Below are 13,835 nucleotides of genomic sequence, written 5' to 3' on the forward strand. Positions count from 1 at the left end.
TTTACTAGCTGTATGGAGGATGGATTGGAGACGGTAGACTAAATACAAGGAGGCTATTGCAGCATTCAGAGAAGAGGAGATGAGGATCTGGACTGGGGAGGTCATGAAATGAAGAGAAAAAAGGGGATAGATGTGAGGGTTATTGGATTGCTGCAAGATTTGGCAAGTGAGTGAATGATGGGGAGGGTGAGGGATGTACACACATGTAATTTGCCATTTATCTATATGTATACACACACAAAAAAATCAGCAATACACACATGTATTTAAATGGACCTGTACTTTGATTGCTATATGGGACTCTCAATAAGGAAACTCCCTTTGCCAATGTAAATCTGTACCTGGCCATTGCTTTGCATCTTATGGTCATAAACAAAGGTTCTCAACCTGGGCTTTTTGAACTTAAAAACAATTTGATAACTATATTTAAATATAATTGGTTTCTTCTGTAGGCTTATGTATTTTATGCTTTTAAAACATCATTCTGAGGAGGAATCTGTAGGTTTCATCAGATTGCTAAAGAGGTCTGTGACATGCAAAAAAAGATTAAAAACTACAGACTCAGAGAGTTTCCTGGAGGTAATAAGAGGTTAAGTGACTTGACCGTGTCTTCCAGGCTGTATGGACATCTTCTATCCATGAAGACTATAAAATCTTCTGTTTAGATAAAGCCCTTCACAACCTGTCCCCTTGTTCCCTTCCCAGTCTTTTCCCCTTTATCTCCCTCTACCATTCTCTGATGGGCCTACTTGAATTTCCTCACACATCACACTCCATCTCTTGACTCTGCATTTTCATTGGTTGTGTTCTCTCCCTTCAACTCAGCCTCCAACTTCCTTGGTCAAGACTTAGTTCAAACTCATGTTCTGCAGGCACAAAGTAAGTGCTTAAGAAATGTTTGTTGACAGACTATGTGGTGAGGCTGGAAATGCAAATAATGATAACAATTTACATTTATATGGTGATATCACATTTGTAAAATGCTTTACATACATTAGTTCATTTGAGCTCTATTGACAACATTTTGAGGTAAGGACTACAAGCATCCTCATTTTACAAGGAGAAAGGGGGGAAAGCACCTACTATGTGACAGGCACTTTACCATTGTTATCTCATTTGATCCTCACAACAACCCTGGGAGGAGGTACTATTATTATCCCCATTTTACAGTTAACTGAGGCAAACAGAGGTTAAGTGACTGACCCACACAGCTAGTGTTTGAGATCAGATTTGAACTCTGGTTTTCCTGACTCTAAGCCAATACTGCTATCCACTACACCACCTAGCTGCCCATTTTACAGAAGAAGGTACTGGTTCTGGGCTCTGCGCCAGGCACTGGGGATACAACTATAAAAATGATACAATCCCTGCCCTTACCTGGGGCTGCTTGTTAGAAGTGACTTGAGGCAGACCTAGGAGGTCTTGAAGTGGATTAGAGAAATGCTGGCATTGTGAAGCCCAGTTTGAAACCATTTAAAGTTGAAGTAAAGAGTTAAGGAAAACAGCAATATGTTGAAGTAATTAAAGGCCTGGGTGAATCAGTCTGCAAAGCAATGTTAAGCAGACTGTGAAGCAAAGAACTAAGGTTAAAAATAACAAAGAGCTCAGGGAGCAATCGTCATCACCATTGTCATTAATAATAATGATGACAAAAACAATGATAATGATAATCATAACACATGTTATTTGCAGTGCCTCATCCCCCCTTTCCCCATCTCAAAGTGCTCGTGTGTTTTTGCATTTTCCTTCCCAAATTGTTTCTGGTTGGGAGGATTCTGGACTCATCTCTATTTCATACAGTCATCCAGGTAGTCAATGAGAATTTAATTTTTAAGTGCCTACTCTGTGCCAGGCACTGTGCTAAGTACGAGAGATACAAAGAAAGACAAACACAGTCCCTGACCTCAGTAATAACCATTAGTATTTTTATAGCATTGCAAAGTGCTTTACACAGCCTATCTCAGTGATCCTATAAGGTAGACGCTATTATTATCCTTATTTTACAGATAGAAGTTATGTCTTGCCCAAGGTTACTCAGAGAAGTAAGTGGTTGAAGGAAATTTAAACTCAGGTCTTTTTGATTCAAAGTCCAGCACTTTATTTGCCACATCACCTTGCTTAGTTAAGGAGGTCATATTGTATTGGAGGAGCTCCCAATGTACCATGTGGACAATAATGAGACGGTGGTTAAGGGACAGGATAATTGAATTAGAATAAAAGATTAGAAGAGACACAAATCCCCTGCCTCCTTGATTCTCTTATATTTCAACTCCTCCCCACTGGCTCTCTTCACCTTCTACCATACCTCACTCCCCTTTGTCAGGCACAGATTAGCAGCAAAAGCAGCCACGGCAGCTAGGGCTGAATCCTGATCAGCCTATGGTCTTCTCAGGTACCTATTTGCACACCTAACATCACTTTCCCGTCAGGTTCATCTGGAAACTTAAAAGGAATGTTTATACTTTACAGTAGTCATTTGTTGATCTTCTCAGGAAAGAACTGAAGAGGAGACTTCTTACTCTTCCACTTATTCTCAGAAAGGTTGGGTTGACTTGTCTATATTTACAATGCTGGTAAATAATGGAATCAGGATATGATCAATGGAATCTTATCTCCAGTGCAAGATATGATTCTGGGGGCAGCTAGGTGGTGCAGTGGATAGAACATCGGCCCTGAAGTCAGGAGGACCAGAGTTCAAATCCAGCCTCAGATCAAACACTTGACACTTACTAGCTGTGCGACCCTGGGCAAGTCACTTAACCCCAATTGCCTTAAAAAATATGATTCTGTCTCTTTTAGAGAAATAAGTAAGATGAAATAAAATGATTCCCACTAAAGCTGGATTACTCTGTAAAGAGTACACTGTCTTCTGCTTGTTTTCTTGATCTACTCGGGGGCTTAGTGTCTCCACCAATTATTCTTTGGTGGGGGGGGGAAGAGAGAGAGATGGAGAGAGAGACACAGAAAGACAGACAGAGAGAGAGAGACAGAAAGAGAGACAGAGAGAGATAGAAAGACAGAGAGAGAGCGACAGAGACTTCAATACAGGGAAGAATAAGAATCTATTTACTTGGCCATGGTCCAAAGGGAGAGGCATCAGGCACAAGGCTGAGGCCAAGAAAATTAACAGAGCTTGGAGCTTCCCACCACATTCCACTGATCACGGAAGAGGCCGAATCAGGAAATGGTGAAGCCCATCTCATGTACCCAATTTGATGTCATCATTTCCTGGCTCCACTTTTCCTGATTCAAGTCAACAATCAGTCCTCCTACCTGCTCTGTCAGTGCACCTGAATTTCCCTCAGATAGTGCTCTTTGGGCAGGAAGAATCTGCCAAGAGAAAAGTACCTTTTGCGATTTAGAAGCATAATAACAATAGAACTTATTCAGCACCTGTGCAAAGTATTGAGCTGATGCATACATTCAAACTATGTGTATGGGGTGCTCATGGAGGACTAGAACCTCTGATGTGAGGGCTTGCTCAGCCCTTTTCAGGGCTGCTCATCCACCTTTGGTGTCTACCTGTTGCCCAACTCTCACCTGTGGCTCCAAGAAGCTGTACCATGCACAGTGGCCACACCCACTAAACCTTGTCAGCAGATGGGCTAAACCAGGTTGAGGGTAGCCTACAGGCTTTAAACCCCGTTGGTGAGTTAGGAGAATGCCTATCCCCCAAGCATGTGAAGACACCTGTGGAATGGGTGGATGAGAACAAGTTGTTCCAATGGCTGTGGAGGTGTCTGAAGCAAGTGCTTTAAGCTTAGCAAAACATGGAAGATACCAAGGTCATCCTCTGCATCCCTGGCCATAGCCAGTCATTCTGACTTTTGTCTTGCCACTGGATATTGAAGACTTGAAGAGACAGTGAGATTGACTGATGTGGGCAAGTCTGCCTTACTTAAATCCGATTCATGTGCAAGTCAACACACCAGATCTGATATCACTGGTTTTCTTCAAAAACAGAGGGTGAACAGCAGCAACTTTCAAACCAAGGAGCACTCAGAATCACCTCAGCAGGTTGAGCTTAGAATGGGGGAAATGGTAGACTAAAGTGGGTAGATCTAGAGACATCTAATCCAATTCTCATTTTACAGATGGGGAAACTGAGGGCCAGAGGGATAAAATGATTTGCATAATGTCATATAAACCCTAACCCTAACCCTAAATGCACTGTGTTATATCAGGACTGATGTCTTGATTTTGACATGAATCAGATTTAAGTAAGGCAGACTTGCCCACATCAGTCAATCTCACTGTCTCTTCAAGTCTTCAAAGACCAGTGGCAGAGGTGAGATTTGAACCCAGGGCCTCTGATTCCAAATCTAGATTTTCCCTACTTATTAAGCTGTTTGAGAGTGTTAAGAGAGATGCAGCAAGCTTTGAGCAAGAGGAAAATAACCAGAGGAAAATTTGAACAGCTAGCAAATATTAACAGCAAGATTTGAACTTCAATGTTCTTGCCTCAAAGGACTGCAATCCATTCATTATTCTGTGACAATGGAAACAATAGCTGGTCTGATTGCGCATTTGCCATACTTACTGCTTCGATTTTAAAAGCCTTTGCAAGGGGAGTGCTCATATAGAAAAAACACTGTGCATCTGGTTTGGTTCAAGCTGTTACTTTGTTGTTGCTGTTCAACAAATATTTACTTGACAAGCATAGATACAAAGGTGAATAGGGTCAGGTTTTCTCACCTTAAGGATCTTAACAAACTAAAAGAATCATATGTTGCATTATAAATTCTCTGAGGGCAGGTGTTAGTAGGAGAAATATCACTAAGTTTACCGGGATGGGTAACTGCTGCCAAATGTTATGTTTACCACAATGCAAAAATTATGGAAATAAAACCTAGGTTTCATATTATTATGCTCAAGCATAGACTGAGCAATCATGAGGATTCTAAAACCGTTTCTTATAGGCAAAATTATGTCAGAGTGACAGAGAGATAGTTTATTTACATATTACAATCTCAAACACTCCTCTTAGCCTACTAAAGTTAAAGTGAAGATAGACCCATAATCCCACACTTCCTTCACTGTCATAAAAGTTGAATAGGCTTAGTTAAACAAAGTCGTAATCTTATACATCCTTTAAGAAAACAAACTTCTTTGTCAAACTCTATAGGTAAACTAAACTGGGTTACAGATTAAACTATACTTAGAGAGTTCACAAATAGATTGATTGAAGAGAAGAATTTCCATGTCACCAAAGAATCAGAGACAGTAGAAATTTTTCCTCTGGTTTCTTAACTAAGGAATGTTTAAGGCTCTTACATAAATTTTCACATCCATTGGGACAAGTTTTGGTCAGGTGAGGTTAATATTAACCAAAATTTGCAGGAGGAATGGCCATGAGTCCTAAACAACAAAAGTAAATAAAAAATTCTTACACAACACAGGGCTTGATTCACTTTTTTTCTTTCTATGTTCTGTATCTAGCAAGATGCCTGATGGTATTAGTAAGTGCTTAATAAATGCTTGTTGATCGATTAATAAGAGACATGGAAACAAAAATAACTAAATACAATGCCACAGGTATATAGGAGGTATAAACTTGAGCTATGAACTTCAGAAGAGGGAGAAGTCATTGAAGGTAAGAAGCAAAGAGCCACTGCTGAGACTTAGGGAAAGCTTCTTGGAAAAGGTGGCATTTGAGCAAAACCTTAAAGGGTGAGTAGGTTTCTTAGTATTTGCTCGAATAATTCAGTGCTCACTTTGTGGACTAAATCCTCTATATGAGGTATCATGAGGGTTAAAAAAAGATTAAGATATGGTCTCTATCCTCAGGGAGTTTATAATTTATTGAATGTGGAGAAGAATTCCAGAAGTTGGAAGGAGTGTGAAGAAATATGCAAAGATGGAAAAACAAAACAAAACAAAACAAAAACAAAACAAAAAGCCATGCTCAGAAACAGTAATTTCCCTGAATTTGGTTGGAGTGTAGGTTTGTGAAAGGGAATAGTGGGAGATAAATCTAGAGAATTAGATTGACACCTAATTTAGAAGAGCCTTGAGTATTTGCCAAAGGACAATTTGAGCTTTATGTGGTAGGCAAAGAGAAATCCCTGAGTTTTTGAACAAGGGTGTTCCTTGAGGGCAGAGACCATACCTTTAGTTTGAACTCTTTTCTGCTCCCAGTATGGTGTCCTGCACTTAATAGGCACTGATGGAATAATGTGATTCTGTAAGAGTAGCTTAAAGAATGTTAAAGCTCAGAATAAGCTGAGGCTACTGAGCAAAACTAAACTCAGCAATGAAAAAAACAGTCTCTTGGCCTCCAGCCTCATTATTTTAGGGGAAAAATAGGATCAAAGAAAGTATCAACAATGGGCACAAGGTAGAGCTGCTCACTTCTTATTTTGCTTCTCTTTCCTCAGCCAAGGACAACAGTCTTTGGATAAAAAGAATTGAAGAAAAATGGCTAATAGTTTGTGGATATTCAGGATGAGTATGGATATAGTCAGCTGCCTTGAGAAGTTCAAGTCACTAGGCCTAGGCCAACTATACGCTCTAGTACTGAAACAACTAAAGGAAGTAATTATGGAGCCACTGACAGTGATCTTTGAAAGATCATGGAAATGTTTGTTTGTTTTTAAAATTTATATTAGTTTATTTATTTTTAGTTTTCAACATTCACTTCTACAAGATTTTGAGTTCCGAATTTTCTCCCCATCTCGCCCCTCTCCCCACCTCAAGATGGCATGCACTCTGAATACCTCTTCCCCTAATCTGCCCTCCCTTCTATCTCCCCCCCCCTTCTCTTTTCCCCTTTCTCTTTTATTTTCCTGTAGGGCAGGATAGATTTTTATATCTCATCGCCTATACATCTTATTTCCCAGTTGCATGTGAAAACAATTTTTAACATTTGTTTTTAAAACTTTGGGTTCCAAATTTTTTCCCTTCCTCCCTTCCCACCTACCCTTATTGGGAAAGCAAGCAACTCAATACAGTTATACATGTGTAGCCATGCAAAACATTTCCATAGTAGTCATGTTGTGAAAAACTAACTATATTTCCTTTCATCCTATCCTTTCCCCCATTTGTGCTAGTCTCTCTTTTGATCCTGTCCCTTCCCAGAAGTGTCTGCTTCTGATTACCCCCTCCCCCAATCTGTCCTGTATCATTCCTCCCATCACCTTCCCTCCTCTTTTCCTGTAGGGTAAGATAGTTTTCCATACCCAACTGAGCGTGTGTTATTCCTTCCTTAAGCCAAATCCTATGAGAATAAGATTCATTCACTCCCTCTCACCTTCCCCCATGTCCCCTCCACTGTTAAAGCCTTTTCTTGTCTGTTTTATGGGAGAAAATTTACCCCATTCTACCTGCCCTTTCTTCTTTGAGTATAATCCTCCTTCACCCCTTATTTTTATTCTCCAGATATCACCCCTTCATATTCAACTCACTCTGTGCCCTCTCTCTATCTACTTATATATACATATACTTTTTTCCCTCTCCAACTACCCTAATACTGACAAAGGTCTCATGAGTTACAAATATCATGTTTCCATGTAGGAATATAAAAAGTTTAACCTTAATAAGTCCCTTATGATTTCTCTTTCTTGTTTACCTCTTCATGCTTCTCTTGAGTCTTGTATTTGAAAGTCAAATTTTCTATTCAGCTCTGTTCTTTTCATCAAGAATGCTTGAAAGTCCTCTATTTCATTGAATATCCATTTTTTTTCTCCTGAAGGATTATACTCAGTTTTGCTGGGTAGGTGATTCTTTGCTGTAAAAGATCATGGAAATGTTTTGCATGGCTATGTATGTACAATCTATATCAAATTGCTTGTCTTCTCAAGGAAGGAAGAGGAAGAAAGGGAAAGAATTTGGAACTCAGAATTTTAAAAAATGAAAAATTTTTGTTTATATGTAATTGAGAAGAAAATGAAATAATTAAATGGAAAAAAGAGAGATCATGGAAAATGGGAGAGATATTGAAAGACTGGGCAGCTAGGTGGATAGAGTGCTGGGCTGGAGTCAGGAAGAATCATCTTTGTGAATTCAAATCTAGCCTCAGACACTTACTAGCTGTGTGACCCTAGGCAGGTTCCTTAACCCTGTCTGCCTCAGTTCTTCAACTATAAAATGACCTGGAGAAGAAAATGGCAAACCACTCCAGCATCTTTACCAAGAAAACCCCAAATGGGATCACAAGGAGTCAGACATGACTGAAACAACTGCACAATAGTAACAGCAAACTGAAAGGCCAGAGAAGGGCAAATATCATAATCTTCCAAAAAAGGAAGAGGATGAAGTCTACAAAGTATAGGCCAGTGAACTTGACTTTGATCCTTGGCAAAATTTTAGAATGTATATTGAAAAGTATAGAGAGTGAACCATTGTGAATCTAAAAAAAACAAGTGGTGATCTCAAAGTCTCTAATGGAGTTCTCTAGGGATCTGGGCTTGATCCTCTGCTATCTTATCAAAGACTTGGATAAAAAGAACAGACTGCATGCTTTATATTCATAGACAACTCAAAATTGGTAGAGATGACTAACACACTGGGTGACAAGAGTTACAATTAAAGGAAAAAATAGAACATTGAGCTAAGTTAAAAAGATGAAATTTAATAGGTACAAACCAGTTAGTCAGCCAATCAGCATTTATTTGGTACCTACTATGTGCCAGGCATTGAGATAAGTGCTGAGGAGACAAAGAAAAGCTAAAGACAATCGCGGCTATTGAGTTCACAGTGTAATGGAGGAAATAATATGCAAACATCTATATACAAATAAGATATATACGGAATAAATCAGAGATAATCAACAGAGGAAAGGCATTAGTCAGACTAGAGTTTAACATATCAGATATACAAGTGCTGGATGGTAGAGGCATGGCTAGACAGCAAGTCACCTGAAAAAGATATAGAGATTTTAATAGACTATAGTATAATATGGCAGCCAAGAAAGAAAAACAATCTTAGGGTGCATTAACAGAATGTGTCTAGGATCAGAGAGGTGACCGTTTTACCATTCTCTGACTTCATCAAGCCACAACAGGAGTGTTATTTTTAGTTATGAATGCCACATTTTCGAGAGGATATTGATAAGCTGGAGAGAATCCAGAGGAGAACAGTCAGGATAGTGAAGGGTCTTGAGGCCACACAAATGAAGATCAGCAACTGGTAATGGTTTGCTTGTAGAAGAGAACACTTAGGGGGACATGATAGCTATCTTCAAGTATTTGCAGAACTTTAACCTGGAAGGAAGATTAGGTTTATTCATATAAGTCCAGTATTAATATTGCTTTATTGTCTATGATACTTTTTATCAAAATGTAGTTACCCTGTTTATCTCTTTTAATTTAATCTAAGCCATAACACTGTGTGAGATTATAATTGCTACCCTGCCCTTTTTTTTTTTTGCATCAGTTGAAGTGTGATAAATTCTACTCCAACCCTCCATTTTAGCTCTGTGTGTGTCTCTCATTTTGGCTTTTATAGTTTTATAAAACTATATGGCCTCTAAAGTTCCTTCCAACTCAGATCTTGTTATTCTGTGAATACACATCTGTTGAAGGAATAAATCTCCTACAGGGCAGCATTTTATTCCACTGAAATATCTGATTCACTTAGATTTAAGGTTTGTCACTGTAATGTTTGTCACATTGTAAGGTAATATATTTCCCTTTTTTTTTTCAGACCTGTTCTTGTACCTGCTAGAAAAAGAAGCTGTTTAGAGCCATGGGTTATTGGCTTAATCACCTTTATATCTATGATTGTTCTGGCAGTGTGCGTTGGACTCATTGTTCATTATGTGAGATATAGTAAGTATCAATTGTGTTTTTTTCCAAGTTGTTTTAGATTTGTTCTTTCAGATCCATAATTTAAGCTGTTTATGAATAAGCCTTCTTTGAATTTTCATCACTCCATGCATGGTTTCTAGATTGGTAGATTTGATAACTGGAATGGAATAAGGCACTCACAAGTCATTGAACAGTTAAACAAAAGGAGGTTTACTTTTCCCTAACTCAGCAAAGATAGGCAAGAAGGATACAGTGGTCCTTAGCTTCTCTATATATTGCACCCTTTCTCTCCACATGTAAATGAATCCTAATCAACAGGGTACAGTGACTTTTGTAGGCTTCAGAAATGAACCAATTTGAAAGAGCCCTTACCCCACCTGGGTGAGAATTTTTTATGAGTTTAGATGACCATGAAGCTGCAGTCATGGCAGCAGAGGCCAAATACTTCTAAGGCACGACTTTGTGTCCTTTAGGGAAAATAAATCCTTGCTTCTGGAAGTAAGGAGCAGACATGGGCTGCCATGTTGTGGGGAAACACTGATACACGATGGATGTTAGTCTTATTATAGTTGGTTATGTGGAGAAACTGATTTCCTGTCAACAAAAGAAAGCAGAATAGCAACCTGCTATTCTCAGCTAAAGTAGAAGCTGGGGTAGCTAAGTGACTCAGTGGATAGAGCATGGGGCCTGGAGTTAGGAAGACCTGAGTTTAAATCCAGCCTCTGATACTTATTAGGTATGTGACCCTGGGCAAATCACTTACCCTCATATTTGCCTCAGTTTCCTCATTTATAAAATGAGCTGGAGGAGAAATGGCAAACTGCTCTAGTATCTTTGCCAAGAAAACTCCAAATGGGGTCATGAAGAGTCTGACGACAGAATAATAACAAAAGCAGGGGCTAAATGTTTCTCAAATAATGATTTGCTTCAGGTCATACAGCTCTGTCATCAGACAGCATTCTGAATGATTATGGTTTCCATCCCTACTTTCTAAACAGAGGTTTAGTTATAAACGCTGTTTTCTGGGTAATTTGAGCAAAATCTTAAATGAACCCAAGGTTTTATTATTTCATTATTGTTATTTATTTATTTATTTTGGTGGCAACAAGGTGCAGAGTGACTGGTCTGGAACCAGGAAGGTCTAAGTTTGAATCCAACCTCAGATGTTTGCTAGTTGTGTGACCTCAGGCAAGCCTCTTAAACCTCTGTTTGCCTATGTTTCTCATTTATAAAATGAGGTTAATGATAGCACCTACCTCATGAGTTGGTGTGAGGATCAAATGAGATAATATTTGTAAAGCACTTAGCATATTGCTTGGCACATAAATGTTAACTATTGTTGTTATTGGTGTTGTTTTTGTTGGTGGTGGATCCACCCAGATAATGGCCTCAGAATTCTCTGCTTTGACCTTTTGATAGCTGAGACCTAGGCTGAAGAATGCTTAGGTTCTCTTTATTTTTTGTAATAAGTTTTTATTGATATGTTTGGTTTTTAAATGACTTAACGCTTGTCAGTAATGTCCAACAGTGTTTGCAATCTAGTCTAGCTCTAGATCTATGTATGGCACCTGTGAGATTCAAATTGAGAACATCCTTTGGAACCTCTGTATTCATATTTGTGTAAACACTTCGCTAGTTGAGATATAACTATCATTTATGTATCTCTTCCAAATCTAAGCCACAGGCCATTTTGCTTCCCTGAAAGTTCTAAATGTGACCCAAAGCTATCCGAGAAATAGCTAATCCATTTTGTGGTCTCCAATGTAGGTAGTTTTTACTTCTCAGATGATTCAGGTGCAACAGGGAACTTCCACTAAAGTATTTCCCTCAACAAAGGTGAACAACATCTCACTGTACACCTGAATAAACAATGGTTGTTATGATTTTGATAACTGTGTCACACTTCTTATCTGTCTTCTGTGTTTCAGGAGATAAACATAGGACAGACTCAGGCTCAGCCCTTTAGCAGTTGGCGTTTAGTAAAGCAAGACACAAACAGAGCAACAAAATACTCTGCAGGAAAACAGACATACCTAAGCCCCCTTTGTTTGACTGAGGAGAATCTGCTTTCCTCACATAACGAACAAGACAACCTACTGTTCTCAGCTACGGCAGGGGCTAATCTATTTCAGATAAATGGGGTGTGTTTGGTGTGGTATCTAGTACTAGGGGTAGAGGAGAGGCATGTAGGCACATAACGTGACATTTTGTCTTTCATACCCTGGCTCTGTGACTATGTGAAATTCTGGCATAATGTATATATGCCGGGTTTCTTGGTGTGGCTATTTCTGCCACCTCTATGAGTCAAATGTGCTGTTGCAACATGAACACCATCAACAGAATAGTCAATACACTTAGCAATTCCACGGAATGGTTGTCAATGACAATTCTCCAGCTCTTTCATTTTAGTGGCTGAGCCAAGGGAAATGGGGAAAGAAGATGTATATGTCTGTTTCATAAAAATGACATCTACATGTTTGGGAATTATTTAAAGAAGTATTTTGTGCTGGAGAACAATGGAGATTATTCATGGGGTAATGAAATGCTTTATTTATAAAAATGACTAAGTTAATGATTTTTACAAATTATATGCTTCCTAGCCCTTGTGAAGAATTACTACCTACCCACCTGATGATGTAACAATTAGCAATCCACTTCTGTTAATACTTTAAGTCATTTAATTGGAAGTGCTGCAATTCAGGTGTAGGTAACCCTGACTGGGCCCATTTTCTGGCTCACTAATTTCCCTAACCTCTTTCCAAGGCAAGGCAGAGATCACTGGGTCTAGTCTGTAATTTTCTTTCTGGGTGTTAGAAGTCTGGAATGCCAGTGGATTCACTTTTCTTTCAGAAGTAAGAAGAGAAAATGCAACTTAAATAAGATAATGTAGAGAGCAAATATATATTCTATAATAAACAGAGAACAAAGAGTAAAAATTTTAACCAACACTGAGGGGAAAACCCCCAAATTTCTTAGAAGATGTACTTATCAAAGAACAAGGTTTAAAGTTTTAAAACCAGAATGCCACATATGAATGAAAATTATGATTTAGAATCAAAATTTGTTTTTCCCTCTAGGCTTATTTGTTCTTTTAAAAATTAATAAATTCACAGCATTTGCAGCTAGGTCCTGATAAATACAAATAAATCTCATAAAATGGTTGAATTATTCGTATGTGTACTGCATATACACATGTTTCCATTGGGTTGGGACAATTACTGTTTTTACTTAATTGTAAATTCAAATAGTCGTGGTTCAGGAAGAAAACTTGAGACCTTAAAAATTATAGTTATGACCCATGATTTATCTTAGATGGAAGATTGAGAAAGCTGTGTCATCTAAAATATTGGTTTGTTTGTTTTGCTTCTTCTAATCAAAATATCATTTATTTTGAAATACAAGTTAGGAACCCCAGTTGACTTAGTAGAGATACTAAAAAAAAAGATAGACTAAAAAAACAGCCACCATTTTCCATTCTAAACTTTTCCTAGTTGGATAAACAAGGTAGGGTATCCCCCAAGCCTAGAATGCTCTCTGACTTCCTTTAAATCCCAAATAAATCCCGCCTTTTACAGGAAGTGTTTTCCAACTAGTCTTAATTCCAATGCCTTCTCTCTGTTAATTATTTCCTATTAAACCTGTATATAGCTTGTTTCTTACATATTTCTTTGCATGTTGTCTCCCGCATTCGATTGTAAGCTCCTTGAGGGAAAGAATTGTCTTTTGCTTCTTTTTGTATCCCTAGCACTTAGTACAGTGCCTAGAACGTAGTTAGAAGTTAATAAATGTTTATTGATTTATTGATTGATATAAATGAATCCCATCGCTTTGCTTTTGACACTGAATAGAAACAAACTTTCTGCTATAAGCAGCTAAGACATTAGAAGAGGTAATGTTTTATAATGGATAGAGTTGGCATCTGAGTCAGAAAGACTTCAGTCAGGTCCTGTCTCTGACAGATACTGGCTGCATGATCCTGGGCAAGTAAATTAAGGATCTCAGTGCCTCAGGCCCTGACTGGCTCAGAGTGAATGTAAATAGCAATTGTTTCTGTTTTGTCCAGAAAACCGGAGGGTCTTCCCCTCCCAG

The 13,835-nt window shown here is 38.5% G+C and overlaps 1 protein-coding gene across 1 annotated transcript in view; it reads left to right on the top strand.

Annotated features, from left to right (window-relative positions):
* The window catches only part of LOC110217408 (transmembrane protease serine 11E-like), a 61,011-nt gene that overhangs the window by 22,727 nt on the left and 24,449 nt on the right, over window positions 1-13,835 (top strand). The window contains exon 2 of the mRNA XM_020999805.2: window positions 9,643-9,767. Within this exon, the coding sequence (XP_020855464.1) occupies window positions 9,643-9,767 (125 nt within the window). The remainder of the gene's footprint in view (window positions 1-9,642; window positions 9,768-13,835) is intronic.

This window comes from Phascolarctos cinereus, unplaced genomic scaffold, assembly GCF_003287225.1.
Source record: "Phascolarctos cinereus isolate Bilbo 61053 unplaced genomic scaffold, phaCin_HiC Scaffold_9;HRSCAF=440, whole genome shotgun sequence".
NCBI classification, from domain to species: Eukaryota; Metazoa; Chordata; class Mammalia; order Diprotodontia; family Phascolarctidae; genus Phascolarctos; species Phascolarctos cinereus.